Source organism: Phymastichus coffea, unplaced genomic scaffold, assembly GCF_024137745.1.
Source record: "Phymastichus coffea isolate CEN01 unplaced genomic scaffold, Cenicafe_Pcof_1.1 PCOF00053, whole genome shotgun sequence".
NCBI classification, from domain to species: domain Eukaryota; kingdom Metazoa; phylum Arthropoda; class Insecta; order Hymenoptera; family Eulophidae; genus Phymastichus; species Phymastichus coffea.
This window is the reverse complement of record NW_026706864.1, coordinates 1,592,163-1,611,459: the sequence shown is the minus strand read 5'-3', so window position 1 is coordinate 1,611,459 and position 19,297 is coordinate 1,592,163. Positions and strand designations below refer to the sequence as shown.

General features: G+C 41.7%; 1 protein-coding gene across 7 annotated transcripts in view; it reads right to left on the bottom strand.

The window, feature by feature from the left end:
- The window catches only part of LOC131665581 (small conductance calcium-activated potassium channel protein), a 90,102-nt gene that overhangs the window by 51,211 nt on the left and 19,594 nt on the right, over positions 1-19,297 (bottom strand). For 6 of the 7 annotated variants that reach the window (XM_058937564.1, XM_058937566.1, XM_058937567.1 and 3 more), the window contains exons 2-3: positions 7,672-8,377; positions 2,439-2,847 (exon numbers count right to left, since the gene is read on the bottom strand). In XM_058937564.1, the coding sequence (XP_058793547.1) occupies positions 2,439-2,847; positions 7,672-8,285 (1,023 nt within the window). In that variant the 5' untranslated portion in view covers positions 8,286-8,377. The remainder of the gene's footprint in view (positions 1-2,438; positions 2,848-7,671; positions 8,378-19,297) is intronic. The other variant, XM_058937565.1, reaches the window with a different exon arrangement.

Here is a 19,297-nt window from a genome sequence, read left to right as displayed (position 1 = left end):
TAGTAGTATATAATAATGACTTAGAAAAATATTATTACATGAATTATATAGATCTAGATGACTTAAAAAATTATTTATCTATACGTATCATGTACTGCAAAAAATAATAAAAAAATGTTTAGTGTGTCCTTACAACAGTAGACCTCTAGTAATACGATAGATATTTAGGACTACATTTTCCATAAGGCTACATCAACAAATAGAATACAAGAATCTCAAAGAAGTAGTAGTATAAGTGATACATCAAACATTATATATGCACATATCGCACATTGATGTATGAGTAAAGATACACATAATATTAATAGTAATAATAATAATAACTGTATACACACAGAGAAAAATGTTACGGATAAAAATTCTTCCCTCTCTCTTTCATTCACTTTTCTTTCTTTCTTTTTGTAGCTGTGCGCAAAGCAAACTTTTATGCATATACCTGCGGGAAAAAATCTGCTCGACTAACTTTCACTGCCAATTATTCACGCGTCACGGCTGCACTTTTGCAGTTTATGCACTTAACGCCTGAAAACGGTATTTTCGAGAAACCTTCAAGTCGACCGTCGCCCCGATGCAGCGCAAGTTCATTTTTGCCGTCGGCGCCGCCGCCGGAAAAACGATTTTATCGACTCGCACGCGTGAAGACTGATGCCAGACGTCGAAAAAGACAATAATTAATTTATCATGGTAATTGAAGTTAAATACGCGAATCGAAGATCAATCGTAATAGTAATTTCTCTAAAAAATAAGACAGAGCAGTAATCGTATGAGGTAATTGTAGAAAAAGGTACTCTGTGAGAGTCAGGTAGACGCGGTCATAACATCAGAACGCGTGCGCTTTATTGAAATATCGCGCACGCATTATAAGCGTGTTGTGCTTTTTTTCTTTAGGGGAGAGTCGAGCTCATGTACCGATGTTCTGTAATGGATCGTTTTGTACACGCTGGTGGTAGTTTCGAATATTTCTACGAGCTCCACCTTTCTGAATATTTTTTTAGCCGTGGTTATGGTTACGACTGCTAGCACTTGCTATGTCGGTTGAGCTTACGCTAATTCATTCGCACAATTTATGCGTTGGAATCGTTGCGTAATCATAAATATTGTAAAATTTTGCTTCGTGGTTTTGGAAAAACGAAAGCCAATTATGAACGTATGATAATTATGTTTGATAATTTTTCGTATTCTAATTAACATTATCATATGATGAAATTAAAAAGAACTTTACATTGAAAAGAAATAAGATTGCCTCACAACTGCCAAAGTCTCGTTTGGGAAGCTCTCGGGCTATTGTCATTCTCACGTCGATAATTAACGCGAACGAGCAGTACTATATAACACCCAAAAACTAGACAAAACAGCGCATTATTACGCAGCAATGTGCGGCAACGTTAAGGGGAGGTAGAAAAAAAGGACGAGAGAGCTCATCAGCGTAATAACACAAAAGCTCGCGCGCGAATCTACGGGCCAGAACACCAACACACACGCGCGCGCGCGCGCGTATAAAGAGAGTGAAAAAAAGCTCGTCTCCTCGCTGGCTTAAAGCTACGCTTTTGTTCTCCCTTCTATGTGTGTTTGAGTGTCTGTCACAAGAGGCACACAAAACGCCACATGTATATTGAGTGGGAGAGAGACTCGTTATCATGCCTTTGCTTTGCGCACGCGCCAATAACACACACATTCACACGCAAATAACAACGCAAGCGCATTTTTCATGACACACGCACGACTCATTCCTTTTTCTTATATTCATGGTGATGGAGAGGAGAGAGGAATGTTCAAAAAATGATATACGATAGTGTTACCCTTCGTTGTTTTATGCGTTGTGTTTTTTGGTTTTATCGTCGACGCGTAAAATGTCTAGATGTGTTCCTGTTATCAAAAAAGCTAATGCATAAGAATTTTTTATCCAGTACGCGTGTCTTCATCAAAGCTGCTTTCTTTGGGAGGCTCTCTTGAAAGTTAAATTTGTACAAAAAATGTGGACCGTCAATTTTCGTTGTTATTCAAGTATATATTATACCAATTAAGAAATACCAATTTTTCATACCAATGAACGTCAATCAAGAGTTGTATGAAAAAAAAATTACAGATTTATAAAAAATAATGATCAATTGTAAATCCCAAGCAACTTTTCTTCGGACTACATAAAAACTCGTGTTTTTACGCGTCGACGTAAAACAGCCGTTAGTCTTGACCCGCAAAATTAGTCCCTTCTCGTTACACAGTGATTCGCAAAGCGCGAATGTGTAAAGCACGTGCTTCCTTTGCGTAGTCTATACACACACCCGCACACATACATGTATATATGAAATTACGTATGTGTAATTTGGAGCAAGTTTCGCGACGACGACACTGTCGTCTCTCGAGGTAAAAAAGTCGCGCAGGTGAGAGAAGGAGCGAAAGGCAACAAAAAGACGGTTAAGGCAGAGTAACATCCTTACCTGCCGGAATTGACGAATGCCACCATTGATCCTGAGGGAGTCGGCGGCAATACCGGCAATACCGTCGCCTGGTTCGCGCAGCTGCCGCAACGAGGCGGCCGAGGGCGTTATCGTGCCTACGCCGCCCGCGTGCAGGTGGCAGCTGCAGCTCGTGCAACAACAGCTACCGCCAACACCACCGCCGATCGTCACTGCTGCTGCTTCCGGTTGCGAACTTTGGCGTATCATGCGCGCCGTCGGCGAGGATGTGACCAAGACCGCGGGTGGCAAATTGCTTCCAGAACCGCCGCCGCTCCATCCGTAACCACCGCTTACCACGTTGGCTGATAACGACGACGCGGCTGCCTGGCATGGACAACAGTGGTGACCGCCACTTCGTACGCTCTCTCTGGAACACGTCGAACAGATGCTTTTTTTCAACGGGGAGTGCTGCAAGTGTTCGCTGGGGAACGGGCTTCGCGAGAGAGTACTTCGGAAGTACATCGTTTTGCCTTTCCGAAGTATTCTCTCGTTGCGAATATCGTTCCAGCCGGTTTTTCATTTTCATTTAGCCAAAGCTTATTTTGAGAACAAAGGAAAAAGGAAACAAAAACATGGAAATTCGGATGCAGCAAAGATACGACGTTGTATACAAAAAAATGCGTGTGCATAGGAATGAAGTGGAATTGAAAAATAGATACTTGCCATACCGCACCCGCCAGCGTTTCAACTTAATTCATGTGTTGTTCCCAAGAGACAAGAAAGAAAAATGAAATGCTTTCATCGCGCGTTCTACTACTACTCTGGCCTGCTTTATAATCTCGAGGGGTGTGTAAATTTTTCCTTAGCAAGCTTGCGAAGTACGATGTATGAGGTGTGCGCTCTACGACTATTTCTCACGTCAATTTTTCGTTTTCTTTTTCACTGGAGGATTATAAATTAAGATTTAGCTATGCAGTTCGAGACGTGCTCTTTTCAGATATTTGTGTTATTGTTCAATGTTATTGATTACTTTCACTCGATTTTGGATGTTTTTAAAAGATTCGATCGATCTACCACCCCTTAAGTTATTTCGAAGGGTAATGCATGATACTCGGGAAAGGTTCAAAATTGAATGAAAATAAAAAAATACGCACGCGAGGTGCACCTGATTGGTTTCTTCGAAAGACTGTAAAGCTTCACTTTTCCAATAGCAGAGTAATAACTAAAAACTTTCTCTGGTGTACGCGCAAAAAATCGAAGGCGTTTATTACAGTTGGCAGCGGCAAAGCAAGGCAAAATTCTCGCCAGCTTAAACCGAAAGTTTATTCCACAGACAAAGCAGAGAATTCCAGCGGCTGTGGAAACAGTAGCCCGTATCCGCTGAGGGCTAGGGATTGTTATGAGCTGAGGCAATCGTGATAACAAGTGTTCTCGCGCGTCTTGACCTGCTTTTCCACGCGAGACGCAATCAGACAACTACTGCTACCTATGGATCTTATAGCCTTGCGATTGATGCTACTTCTACTGAATAGGCCTTTGATTATTTGTGCTCGCTCTCCTGTTTCTCCCGATACGATACGATACGATAGAACAATTCGCGAGGTGCTTTGCGAATAGTTCGTAATTATACAGCAATAGAGGATTTGTAAAAATTGTAACTTCGATTATTTAGTCATGAAAGTCGCGACAAAACAATCAATAACGATAAGCTCACCTATTTGCCTGAACGTGTAATTTGTGACTGCTAATGCATTTTTATGACCATTGCAAAACCTTTTTACGCAATTATTAAAATAAAAAATAGCATTCCGTAGAGATAGATATCAGTAGTAACAGGCCATTTACGTGGGACAATCGTTTATTGGGTCAGTCGTTCATAAATACATCCGTGCGCCAGGCAGAAAAAATATTTCTGTTTGTACACCGCTGCGCTGAAAATTAATTTATTTGATAGCCAGTTGCGATGCGGCAATGATAAGGCGCGTTCCCTGCTTTTTTCATGTCGACTTCGATTCGAGTGTCTATTGTTTATTTCTTTTCATAAAATATCTGGAGCCTTGATAATGATCGTTAACAGCAGCCTTTGAAAAGACAGTGTATTCATTGTGTGGAGATAACGTGAAAAGACCGAATCATTATTTTTGCATTTGCAAATAATATAAGAAGCCGAATGAGGTTCGTGGTAGGTTATCGATCGTCGAGTAAAATTACATTTGAATTACCACCACGCTAAAACGAATCTTACACCCGCACAATTATCGATTCGACCATATACGTGTACCTTCGAAGAACGAGAAAACCGCGGCAATCTAATTTTAACGAAATGAAATCGATCGAGCAAGCTTCTTTAATAGTTTTTTCAGCTCTTCAACATAGCGGTGGCATAGCGGCAGTACACTCACAAACGAAGCTCATTAGCAACCACTCGAGGATCGCGTCAGAGCGTCAACACTCGAGAGGCTTTCCAACATTGAGCCTACGGCGAAAAAAGAAAAAACGAAAATAGACGAGTTTGAAATCTCCATGACTGGTGCTAATGCTACGTCTATATTGACATGATTTTGCACGTTGGAGATTGATCGTCCGCGACGATACGCTTCGTCGGCTACATATTTGCGCTTCTGTGAATTTCCATGAATTCTGTAAGCGACATTGTTGATTCGGTTCTCTCATTCGAACAAGATTAATTGAAATTTTCGGACAACTATTGTATTATTATATTTAGTTGGAATCAAATGATTTACCGCAAATTGACACTTTTGTTTCGGGCAAAAGACACTTTGCGCGAAGATTTCTGAGAAGCGATTTTTCAAACAAGCTCTTTGCAAACAAGTTTCTCTTGACACCCAAAGTTCGGCCGAAAATTCGACAATAATACAAAGCCACACGGTGAACTCGAGAAGAAACACGAGAGAAAGCCAGTTGACACGTAAAAGCAATAGGCAGGTAAAATTTAACGTGGGAACGGGAGGAGACAAAGTTGACGTTAGCGAGAGGGAGATCTGATCGTGCAGAAGAGCTGCCACTGGTAATGGTGCACAGGGATTAACGCCCTCGCAAGTGTACTTTCACGAGACTACGTCAACTGACGAAAGAACGTTGCCCGTTGGTGGCTTAGCGAACGTATTGGCCCAGTGTGCTTTCAAAAGATTCAGCGACGCTGCATTAGGGCAAATATTGCGCGTCATTCGAGAACTAATGTTGACGTATGCTTTGGAGTAGAGAGTAACGTTGTCGAAGAAAGAAAGGATTGATGGAGCTCCGGAAAGCTCTACGCAGAGAGGTTCGCGACTGCGTTTCACGCACGGTACGTGCAAGTAAGTGGTGCGAGATCGGCGTATGGTCAGGCATGAAATGCTTCGCATCGAGCGCTCGTCAATTAAGGATCTGATAATCCGTGAAATTGTGCGTCGCTCGGTAGAAGAGACCGGAAGAGGGAAAATGGGAAGGGAAAAGTGGCGACGGCAAAAGCCAGGCGTAGACGCATAGAAAAGCAGGCGAGCAATATGACGCGCGCTCGACGGCTGTGCGAAAGGCCCTGAACGGGTCATTACTCAAAGGGACTCGACACGGGCGAACGTGGGCATCGCGCGCCGCCGCTCGGCCTCGTTCAACCGCGCCGCGTGCAGAGAAAGAGACAAAGCTCGCGCGATTAGCCACGCCACGTCTATCGATTTCTTTCGGCTTAAGTCTGATTTTTTTCTTTCAAATTTTGCGAATGGCAATAACGTCGTTTCAGTAGTTCTGCTCACGCTCTCTCATCGAGAAGGCGATAAATCACGATTTCGTCGCCCCGCTGGCTCGCTCCGATTTAATTATTCGGCACTTTAGCGACGTGCATTTTGCTCATTTCTTACGCTTATACTCGAGAGAAATGTTTATCTATATCAATGATAAATCCAACAAATCAAATTCCGATACACGAGCAATTCGGTCGATATTCGATGTATACAAACTATCTAAGTGCCGGAGAGAACACAAACTCCACATCGTCAAAACAGCGTAAACAACGTTTCTCGCCATCCGACGTCGATTTCATATTCACATCGCGTTCTACGAGTCAAAACGTTCCAATCACCAACGGGTCATCGATCACGCAGCTTTTTTCCCCTCGGAAAGCGAAAAAGGTTTTTTTTCGCTTTCGTTAGACCATCATCAATTACACCTCTCGCGCGGCTTTAAAAAAAATAGACAGCAGGACGCCATTAGCATTCGGGACGAGCGGCGCTCGGCTCACGTGCAAATCGATGCGAACACGCGAGAGTAAAGCCGATAGGCTCGAACGTTTTTCCGCGGGAAATGGGATTCTCCCTTTTGATACGTGAAAGCGCGCGGATGTTGTTTTCTTTCGAATTGGCTTCGAGATATTTTCCTCGATTTCTAGGTGCTTTGTCGTGGTATTTTTTATGTCCTCTAATTTCAGTAAATTTCACCTTCTCTAACATTCTCTTTAGATAGCGATCTAACTTCAGTTTGCATAATCGCGACACAAAAATTCACTGACGTTCATAATTTACTCGGTTATTACGTGATTTTACAATGGCGTATCACGACAGGTTGTTGCAATCGGCGTGCAATGACCTCATGGTCAAGCACGTTTCGTGGTACGCGTTGTATATATAATTGACGATCGCCGCTATTTCTCGAGGTGTATTAATTACCGATCCGGAAACTTGATAAACTGGACGTACGTAAAAGCACGGTCTCGCAATCACAAATCGTGCCCTTTCTGATTTATCGCAGTGGCGCGCGCGGTTCATTATGCAAACGAAAAGGTGCTAAATTTACTTTCCTCTCTTTTCATTATAGCCGCTTTGTTGCGTCATAATTCACTTATTGTTCGTTTGAAGTACATTTTTATCCGGAGCGCTCGCTGCTTCACACGCATGAATATTCAATATACGGGCTATAGCAGAAACTGTTTAGGGGGATTGATTAGGCCTCTAGCTCGGATTAACCTTCGAAAAATTCATCAATTTGGTCGGGTAGTCATACTCGGTACGTTGACCGATGGCACTTATTAGAAGGGGACTGTTTGTTGAATCAGGAACATGGAATGGACTTGGAAGAACGATAGTGGCTTAATGTCGTGAAGAATTGCAATAACGATTAATCGACATCCATTAGCATCAAGCGAGATAAAGTGCTGCGCGAGTTGTAGCGTGATTAATCGCGAATGGTCAATGTAGGCTCGGGCGAGCGGTTGATCGAGCGGTCTGGCAAAGGCGAACGCGACAAGGCACGTTCGGCGAGAAGAACGGCGAGATCTCACCTGGAGACACTCCTCGCCAGATGCAAGACGGACGAGGGCGCGAGCGAGTCCCTCCGGTCGCAACGGCACCGGTAATGCGCGTGGCTCTGTCGAGGCCGGTGATAGGCCGACTGACAGACCAAGTGCATGGTGGCGTGCATGGCGGACTGCTGCTGCTGTTGCTGCTGCTGCTGCTGCTGCTGCTGCTGCTCGTCTAGCCGACACTGCAACTCGATGTCGGGCACGGACCTGGTGGCGGGGTCGTCGACGCCGGTGCCGCTTTCCTCGGAGCCACCCAGGCCCGAGACCGAGAGCTGCGGCGACGCGACGAGGTAGGTGGCTCGGTCCTGGCGCTGCAGCACGGGCTTGCCGCTGGAGGTGGAGCCGCTAGCCGCGGCGCCGCTCGCCGCCGTCGCCGTGGCTGGCGCGCCCGCGGGCGGCGCGGTGGCGAGGCTGCCCGACGACGAGGACGAGGCCTGGCCGAGCACGACCACCGCCTGCGGCGCCACCACCAGCGGCGTCACGCTCGGCCGGCTCAGTAATGCCGCCGTCTCTTCGCTGCCACTTCCGTATTCGCTGCCCGCGCCGCATTCTTGCAGCTCGCCACCGCCGCCCTCCACGCCACCCACGCTCATCGCCTGCGTGCACTCAGAACGACGCCCTTCTCCCCTCGTGCATTGTTCCCGCTGGCGGTGCGTCACATGGTCGGCTCTCGCTCGCCCTCGCTCTGAAACAGACAAAGCCCATGCTCGGGGTTAGCGTGCGCTCGATCGAGGTGGCGTTGCTGCGCGAGCTGACCCGCACTCGCGGGACGCGGTACACCTTGCCACCTAGCTCGGGAGCGGTGGGAACGTGCCGGACTTGTTTCTAATGGATGGACCTGGCGGACAGTTATCTTCGGGATTAGTTTGCCCTCGGTGGACGCACCGCGGAGTGCCGTTTGCATAGTTAACGCGGATTTCGGACTTTCGGCCGACTTTCGCAGCCGATAGCTCACGAGACGTCCGCCTAATCAGCCGCCCAGCGTTGCAGCGGCCGTGGCCGTTCGGCTGCACGCGATTGAATGCAAGTAGGCTTCGCCGCCCGTTCAATTTCAATACAATATTAGCCGTGTTCACCAGCTCTCTCGCGCGCGACCCTCTTGCCGATTGCTTTACGACTTGCTGCTGCTCTTCTAGCGCGTATGGCTATCTTCTGCAGCGTCTACGTACGCGACTGTCTATCCACCTGCGACCATACCAAACATCGCGCTTGCGATTTACTTGCAAATGCCTTGCAATAAAAGCCCCGTCGAGGTGCTGGAGGCATGTTTGCCGTTGCCACCAAGCTGCTGCATTAGGATCCAGGCTGTGTACTTGCTTTTTCTTCGCGAGGGTGCATCAACAAATAATTTGCGTTGCTAATCGACGCGTGCGCTGCGCTATTTTAACGACATCGGCGCGACTCGTTCGATGTGCTTTTCTTTGACTTTGCACGATTTCACGTCACACGATTCTCACGGAAACTCTACGTACCAACGAACCTGATTATTTTCATGCATGCTGTTGAAGCAAGAACAGTCCGATGTGTCCGCTACATTGCCTTAAGTTTGTACAATGACGCAGAACGTATTTTAACTTTACTCCGTTAGACAACAAGTAAAAGAATTCCTTTCGAGATTTGCCCAAGACAAATTAAATATGAAATGGAATGTAAATTCTATCTATACAACTCTTGGTATTCAGCTCACGCATCGTCACAAAAGATATGAGGAAATATCAATGAAGGCCTGACTCAGGACTATGTAAGCCGGCAATTTGCCCTGTGACAAACGATTTATCCACGCGCATGACAGTCTCTCTCACCCGCGTGTATATCTACGCTTCTGCTGCTGTGTTTTGTTCGCAAAAAGTTTTGCAATTGCTTCAGAAAGTATTGCATCGTAATCAATGATCGGATATTCAATTTTTTCAATGAAAATCGAAAAGTAGTCACGAAGTAAAGCGATCTTTCCTCGTCAAATTTTCATCGTCTAGTCATATCAACATCGTAAAAAAATTGACGATGTCAAATCGAAACAACCTTTAGGTGGTTAATTATCTATTTTGTCATTAATCAGAAGTTTAATCGGAATACAATTGTTTTTGTGGAAATGGCAATGGTTGGTTATTGTGGCGTGTCTGACCGAAATAACATTTTTCTACTGAATTTTTTTACTACTTCTTAACTGCTGAATATGCTGAACATTTAAAATTGAATATTTATGAGAAACGATTTTCCATACATTCATATTTTTTAGCGGAGGTTGAAAAATCGACATTGGATAAAAAAATTTGTTCTCGCCAAATTTTTAACTTGATCAGTTTTAACATACTCCTATTCTGACTGCATCCCAGGGTATAATGATAATCCGGATAACGCGAGCTAACCGAAAGCAATGACCCGTAGAGGAGATCAGCTTTCCGTCTGTTGTATGCTCGGACCCATTTGCTTCCAAAAGCAAACGTAGCGACATATAGGAAAGCGTGAAGCTTGACCTGCACACGCTCGCAGTCGTGTATGCATATATCGATGTTCAAATCCGTTGCTTTGCACACAAACACACAAGCTACCGTGACATCTTCTCGCACGGAGTCTTATCCAGGTCGACGCCCGTTAATATTCAGTGTTTCGGCAATTTGCATTTCGCGCTCGGTTGGCTGAGTCATTGTGTGTAGAACTGTTGGTGATTGATGAAGTTTGCTTGGAACCTTTTTTTAGCGGTTGGAAGAAAGTTGAGAATCGCATCACAGTATAGGTACAAAAGTTTATTGACGGTAGAGAAAAACATATATGAGTGAAATATTATCACCACAGTTTATAAGAATATTAATATTTGCTACCACTCGATCCTCGAGACAATTTGTCGAAAAAAAAAAATCCAAAAGCAAAGAGAAAAAGCCGGAGTGGAAAAAGCAACTCAACAAAAAACCAAAAAATAAAGAAGAGATTTCGTCTAGTGGATCAACAAGCTACTCTCTTTCACTGCACGTGTCTAGAAAATCAAACAAAATGCGAGAGCCAAATCGATATGACGAATCCATTCCCCGATAAAAGCTGGTCAACAACTCGCCGACGTGGGGATAGACAAACAAGTACATCCTTCCTCTCTCCCTCTCTCTCTCTCTCTCTCTCTCTTTCTCTCGTAAAAGAAGGAGTTTTTTTCTTGTTCTTTATCTTTCTCAGGTGCGAGAAAGAAAAGATCAGCAATCGTACCTCACTGAATGAAAGAAGCGTTTGACAGGGAAGAAAGTGCCGCGAGGTTCATTAGTGTTTGCCCTCTCTCTCACTCATTCATTTACTTCGACCTTTTATACTCGTAGGTGTGTGTATGTGTATCTGGGAGATTGGCCGTGATAAAGTACTTGTTGGCGAGCAATCAGGTTTGTGAATCAGAGTGTTGGGCTTTCTTTTTCTTCAGAAGGGTAGTAGACCTTTAACTAATGAGAAGTAATAAAGTTCCATTATTTCCCTCAGGAAGAGTAATTACGACTTTCTCCGTGAATAAAAATCTATAAATAGATCCAAGCGAATAAATCATCTTAAATAGAAGCTTAAAAGTGAAATCGTATCCACTTAAACAAATGTGCAGCATTGTTTCAATAAAGCGAAATAAAAAAAGAAAAAACCACATATTCGCAAAGAACGTGTCAGCTGCACTCGAGGAATATCAAGTACATACCCTTGGGACATTGTTCCTTGTAAAATAATGTACTTCGCGTGTACATTTCTCGTACTTCGCACACACAAAAATTCGCCTCGCAGTCAAAAAGGCTTATTCTGCAATCTCTAACCTCTCTAGCTATCCGGTATAAAGTTTTTCTTTTTTCTTTTTTTTTTGTTCCCTCGGTGTGCACTTGAAGCGACGAAAAATCTCACGATCTTGACACCGACAGAGAGGAAAAAGAAAAGAAGGTAGACTTGGTGTGAGAGACTGAGCGCTTCTAGACGAAAATAGTCGTTGTTACTCCCTCTCCCCCATTCTCTCTTTTACTCTCTCTCTCTCTCTCTCTCTCTCTCTCTCTGCACTGCGACGGATACATGTTTTTTTGAAACTCGGTGTTCAAAGAGGAAGAACCGAAAAATTCTTTTTCTCGACGTTCGTTATTCGGGTGTTATTTAGAGGTTTGCAGTTTAAAAAATTGAAATGGCACGCGCGCGAGTTTGTAGAATACTTGAAAAACTCACGATTGAAATTCTCTCGCAGGAAACTCAATCGAATATTTATGAAATCTTCTTCGAAGCTTTACCCGCACACATCAATTTATCATCAAAGTGAAACCAGCACATCTTTCATTATAATTTATCGTTACAGCGTCACTGTAAACTGCTAAGTTATTATTACTCCCGTTACGCCCTATGATAAACAACACCCACGTAGCATCGTAAATTTAGAACTCACACGAACAGCATTAAAATTTTGCATTGAACAAATCGTCAGTGAAAATTAGTATGTGCCCTCGCAGAAAGTTTTGTTTAAATGTTTTACCGTGGCAATTTGTCCAATTTCATTAACTAATTAAACGCCGAAAGTTACTGCAGCCACCTAGTCAGCGCCACACATTCACTACTCTGATTGATACGTCCACATGCTGCGTGTGCATTGCGCGCGAATTTGTGTATTGCCTCCTCGTAATTTTGCTTGATTGCTGTGAGCGCGGAAACGCTGCATAATTACTGCTAATTCAATTGGCTGATTTATTGTTATACTTCTCTGCTTCTTGTTGCTAATTCATTTTATTACTTATTAATAGTTGTTTTAATGTTGTTGCAACGTTATTAAAAGTTTTATTTTTTGTATTTCACAGTTTATTACATTTTCGTTCTCTCATGAGTAGAAATTGTTAATCGTCAACTGATGTGTAAAGAATATTATTAATAATTATTTAATGTTAGTAAAATTAATTTTGATAAGAAGATAGTGGATAGATAATCCTTATCGTTTTCTTTCTATGAATTTTTGTGATTTGTTATATTTTTTAGAAAAATGTCTATTCCTTTATTCTCATAATTTATGAAATCCACTAAAATCAATATTTTTTAATCACTTGATAAATATTATGAAATAAAAATACGCTTCTACCTAGCTTGGAGACTCAAAAAACATAAAATAAAAATTAACTTTTCTCCAATTTACCATTTTTCTACTTCACTTACACACTCTTTTGTGTGATCCAATTACTCATTCGAGCGAAAAATGAAGTTGCAATGAAAAATTCTTCTTTTTAACTTGTTAAACCTAAAAATAGATTAATCGAATGAAAGTGCTTTTCATTCACAACTACACGTAATGCACAGTGAAAAATATTCGCTGTTAATAATTTTCAGAGAGCTTGCAGTAAAAAGTGATGAAAAAGAAGGAACCGAAAGGTTTTCGCTCGGTTAGAACCTCGCCACGACAATAACGTGCATGAAACTGTCGAAACTTTCTAGATTTGAAGATATACATTGTCATTTCAATTACTACTTGCTACCTGCTTTGTAATTTACTTTTTTGCCAAAGGATTATTTCGGTTTGTAGAATCGATCAGTTGGAAGTTTGGACCGAAGGGATTGAAAGTTCTCTAATTAGAGTTTTTTTTACTGTCTGTTGTCTCGTTGTCATTTAGAGAGCTTCTTTTTTTGGCACGTAAATCTCCGAAAGTTCGCTGTCGACTTGTATTTTGACTGTGCGATGTATGAAAAAAAACACGAGTTGCAATATCTTTTGAATATATCTAAATTTTTCATGGACACAGTCGCATAATTCTCTGTAATAGATTGTAAAGAGCACGTATTTGTTCATTGACCCGTGACCGAATAAAAGTAACATAGTCGATCGATAAATACAAAAGTTATACAAGTAAAATGCAGCACAATAAATGTTTACAAATAGCACACCCGAGAGAGAAGGGGAAAGAGAGAGAGAGCGAGAGATGCCAGTTACGTTGGCAGTATACCTTCAACCTCTATATCTCACATTCAATATTAAGATCCAATATTCGCAAAGACAATTTCAGTCTCTTCCAATCCGAAGAAGCTTCTCGCACACACATACCTTGGTAAATAAATCTTCTCGGTGTCGCAAGAAGGAGAGAGAAGACTCTATCTTGCTCTTTCTCTCTCTTCTCTCTCTCTCTCTCTCTCTCTCTCTCTCTCTCTCTCTCTAGGGTCTCTTGCCGACAGTGATTAACTTGCACACGTTTCGCGGATAACGAGGTAAACATCGCACTGACTTAATCAAGCCACAGAAGCTTTTGTTCGTATCACCTATTACGCGATATATGATTGCGTTTTTCCTTCGATGCTTACAGTTTGAGTTTAATCGATACAGTCGCCCGCTGGATTATTTGCTCGCTCGATATTCAGTTTCCTATAATAAGAATTTTTAACTCGAACGCGTTAATGTTGCTCAAGATTATCGGCCTTACGTCCAACTTTAGCACATAAATTATTCCCGAAATCTTAAGAAATCCACATGAATAATCAGATGCTTAGTCAGAAACTACTAAATTCTGTGCGTCAATTCTCTCGAGGATGTGCCTGAAAGCTTCTCGTTTCTTCCTTCGTTCTCTCAAGGGAGATTATTAGCCGACCCTGTTTATTTTGTATTTATCAGTCGAGGCGTTTCTTTAGGTTTCAAGTTTGCCATCAAAAGTTTTAAGGACAGCATGCGAACAAAGCTACTTTAGCTGTATATTTACTCACTTGTTCAGTTTTGTTGAGTGTTTTGTTTACTTTTGGTAGGTCTTCTTTTTTTTCTGGGAAGGGGGGGGGGGTGATAAAGTGAAGTTCAAAATACATGAATAATTCTTATACTTTGTTCTTCTCGCCGTGCATATCTGAGCTTTAGGAAAACATTGAGAGGCGTTCCCGACGGACACATACTGCTAAGAAGACTTCCTGTCGCAGATGCGCTGGTCAGACATTATTTTCATAATACTTTTCGAGATTTTCTTATTATTCGTGAATTTTTAATGTACTAAATGCGGAATTTTTACATTTTCGATTTAATAAGACAATGAGCGCATCGTCGTTTCAAATGGATCCCGCATCGAAATGTATATGCTATTGGACGCGACGACCATTTCAATTAGCTTCAGAATAGAGTGAGAGAACTAGCTCCAAAATACTTAGAGAGAGAGAGAGAGAGAGAGAGAAGCCTCGTCGGATACATAGTTGTAATCAAATGCAACAATCGCTTAAAAGAGAAAGAGAGAGCGAAAGAGAATGAGCTTGCTAAAATTAACACAAGCGAATTTGACGAGTAAGGTTTCCGACAAACTTGCAGCTGAGTTGACTTTGAGTTTTATTTGATATTTCAAATTGTCGCTAATTATAGTTCACTGCCTATAAAACATTCTAACTAACTCAAAACAATTTTATATTCAATAGTTATCAAAGTACAGTTTTCATTCAATTTAATAATTATTACTCTACACAAATATTTCTTATTATTTTATAATTCTTAAAATTAAGCAACTTCTATTCTGATTTTATTAAAATTCTAATAACAATGTTCTTAAATAATAGACATATAACTGAAAGTAAGATCTAATAGGTTCTTATTTTAAAAATCATTTCAGACGTATCAATTAAAATAATGCACAGTTTTCGTGTTATGTTGGATATAATTTTAAGAAGATTTTTTTATTCAGTAAAGAAAAAAATGTTAAACAACGAAAGAATTCTTCTAAAAAAACCGGAGAAGTAATGTTATCTTACTACAGGACTACTCATTATTTTTTAACGTTACAAATTTCAGATTCATTATTATTTCAAGATATTTCTTTTTGCTACAAGAAGATCGGTCAACAAAACTATCTACGAAAAAATATATTTGTTCAATAAGTATTTTTTCATAAAAATATGATTTCCTCTTCTATTTTAAAGAACCATCGTGGTAAGCTTTGAATAATCCAAAATCTTCATAAATCTTCATAATGAATTGAAATATATTTTTACGATTAATTGATGAATAAAAAAGATAAAACTAATTTTATAAACAAAAAAATATCTTATCATCATAATAGAGTCTACGATAAATTTAGAGCAAGCTTATAAACTCAACGTCAAATACCGTAATCTCAGAGCACGCATAGCCTGGAATTTCATGATTTCGCAAAAAAAGACGAATACCTCGACGAGGGGCTTGGGTTGAGATAAAAGCGTCATCTCGACGTGATGCCGTGTATAGTACATACACTGAGATTCGTTGATCCTCAGTGAATAAAAATTCCTATACTTATTTCACTTGATAATAACGACTTAATAAAGTCACTCCTCTTTTTTACGGTCGCATTCGTAAATATAACCAAAGATCATGTTCATCGAGAAAATATTGTGCTTTCACAATGGATCATTGAAATGTGAGATTATTAATTTTTGATGGATGCGGACATAACAGAAGAGTAAAGGAACGTCAATTGAAGATACAAAAATTACTGACTGAGTATTTTTCATTTAACGAGAAGAAGACTTTCAGAAAATATTTTATCCTCGTGACTGATTCACACTTATTTCGAGACAAAGCCTCTTGAACTTTCTATTCTAAAAGCTTTTCAAAAGGAAAAAACGCTCGTCAGTACCGCCATAGACTTTCATTTCGTATATATTGTATACACTTGGAGTTCAATGTCTTTTTAGCGAGCGCGAGCGAGAGAAGCTTGCTAGCGCCGATTATTTGCTCAGACTAATCTGCTGGCGTCTTTGGCAGAAGCGCGACCGTTAGATTTTAGTGGATAGTGTTTTCCTCGAATAGCCTTCCGTTTGCCGCGCGACGACTTTGCTATTAGACAGACTATATTTCTGAATTGAATTTCGATAGATAAGAAATACGGGAATTTGGCTTGGCTTTGTGCAAAAACAGAAGGAGTTGACGAGGAAAAACGGCATAACAATCGAAGCAGTGCTGCAGACGTTGAGAACGAAAGAGCAGTTTATAATGGCGACGACAGAAAGAGTGAGAGTTAAGCCGCGTGCTATTTTTGGTTAAACCTTAGTGGGCCGAAGCTTTTCACTCTGTTTCCGTGTCCATTCGAGCGTCCCAATTCCCCTTCTTCGTTCTTGTTCGCTTGGTCGCTGGGCTCCCGTTGAGGCTGCTTATGCCCCGGTCGCGATGCCGCGATGCTGCAATGGCAATGGGATCGGCTCTCGTACACAAGCGTAAGGCCTTGTTAAAATGCCATCTCTCGCCCGCGGAAAGGAAATAGGCTGGCAATACAAACGCTGAGAGATTTGACAAGGCCAAGCGAAGCCATTACTCAGAATCAGATACGATCAGCGAGCGCTCTCCAATCGCAAAAGTCCCTGCGCGCGCGAGAAAAATAGAATTCATTCGTCATCGTTTCTCTTTTCGTCCGAGGCAGCATAGGGCGTTGCGCTGATAGCGGCAAACGGCCGAAACCTTGCCGGAGGGAGGAGGGCCAATAAGCCGCGCGCGGCCGTGCGCAAAAAATAAGACAAATCGGAGGCGTGGAAGGGCGCCGATAAGGGATGCGCGCCCCACGCTCCGCTCCGCCGCGCCGTACGCCGGGATTTCAGGTGTGAACGAGCGAAAAGCTTCGACTGAAAAGAAGTCGCGATGAGGGCGCGATCGCTCGGAGGATAACGATCGTTCGTTACGCGCCTGACATTCCTCCTTGGCATAACGATAATACGACGCCAACCGCTCTCCTTCGACTGATCAAGATATTCAAATGGTGTGTTTCTTTTTGTGCTCTTCCTTGGTGGACGGCCTCGAAGGGGCGGCCCTATTAATATTCGCTAGCGCCTTTGACATAGTAAAGCGATGTATCACTTTCATTAACGAGTAAGGCCGAAAGCAACGACGAGCGACGTCTCAATCTCACGGAGGTCGCTATACCAAATGAGTCTTTATCGATCTATATCGAGGTTGCAGCTATAGTCTAAAGCTCAGACAATCTCATTGTTGCCCTGTTTTTTTTTCTTTGTTATTTCAAGCCTTATTGCTCGTTAACTATTTTGGTTTTACTGCTGCTGCGATATATCTTTTTTCTTCTCGTCAACTTTGACGGCATATCAAATTCCTTCGATTCTCAATCTTATCATTTCCAAATTTTTGCTTTACGCTTTACAATTTTCATTCCAAAAGACTTATTAATTATTAGAATTATCTAGAATGACGACAAAGAAACCTGCATATCCCAACCAAAGTTGATGCGTAGGCTTCTTCATTATTACTGTAAAAGTAAAAAATTAGCGAATACATTATTTAGTATACAAGTAAATGCGATCCGAACATCACGTTAATAATGGTCGTACCAACTCTCACATGTATTTCAATCCGTTCCACTAAATTTGCAGCAACGCAAACGGAAATTTTGACGAGGAAAAGAATACAAAGAAATTCATTGAAAGGAGACAGAAAGCAGAAATATATATTCGCTTGGCATAACGCGAGACCATTCATGTGAATGCGCTTTCAATTAGAATCCCCTGACGCTGAATATGGATCAAAGAGCGCAAAATGCCCAAGAGCGGGGAGATTCCACGTATTCGCCACACTCCTTTCTTTCTTTTTTTTACGAGTGTGCGAGCAGCGCAACCGTTGCATACGAATTTTCCTCAAGTAAGTCAAGCGTGCAAGCAATTTGTTCTTTTTTCGCATCACCCGTTGCATTGTGGTTAGCGTTTGCCAACTTTTTTTGCTAACGAATAAGTTTCAGTCTCGAAAAAGTTAAATTTTATGCCTGTGTGGGATGTTTCGTTATTTTTCTCGTCAAGCCAAATCCTTTGTATTTTTTTTGTAAATTTCATACTCTGAAAAGAAATGTTTTTGAAAACACGACAATGGTTTTACCTTCGCAAGATAGTGTTACGGGATTTCCTTTCATACGCTTTTACCCTTTACCAAGATTATATTTTTATCGTTGACAAGACGCTTCAATCTTGAAAAATAAGTTATTTGATCCATCAACAAAATTGCACACGAAAATCCCTTCTATTAAAATGCCTCCATATACTTACTCTTACTAAAAGCAAATCTAGGAGTTTATCCAATTTCTTTACGAGAGAGAGAGAGAGAGGGGGGGGGGGGGAGGGAGAGAGAAAGAGAGACGAAAAGAAAGAGGAGCGTTTGCTCAACTTGTTTGGAATGGAACTTCTTGAGTAGTTGCGAGTCAATAGGAGTCGGGTGTGTATGTCTATACGTAAAAGATACACCTTTTATTGATTCTGCCTACTCTTTTGACAGCGAAGCTTTTCACGCCTTCTTCTCAGACGAGGAACATCTTTCGCGTAACGAATTGAGGTTTTTGAAAAGCTACGCTTAAATTATGATCTGTACGCTCTTTGGCAATTGGCCTTTTCACGGAGGCGGTGACGCTTTTCAAGACGAATTTCTGGTAGAAATTTTCATATGAATAGATTCGAAGTTTGTTGTAGAGCTTACCGCTTCATTCTCTGATATTACATAGCCGAAGCAGCATCAGTAAAGTCAGCTTTTTAGAACTCGCCAACGTTGAAAATTCAATCTTTTCGTGAATCGCCTGAAACATTCTCGGCACGAAGAAAATTCTCGAAGCTTTTTTTTCTCTTGTGACATTCGAAAAATATCGCACAAGTTGTTGAGTACTCTGATATCTTATTTATGTCTAAACTTTCGTGAAACAAGATTAACAAACTGCCA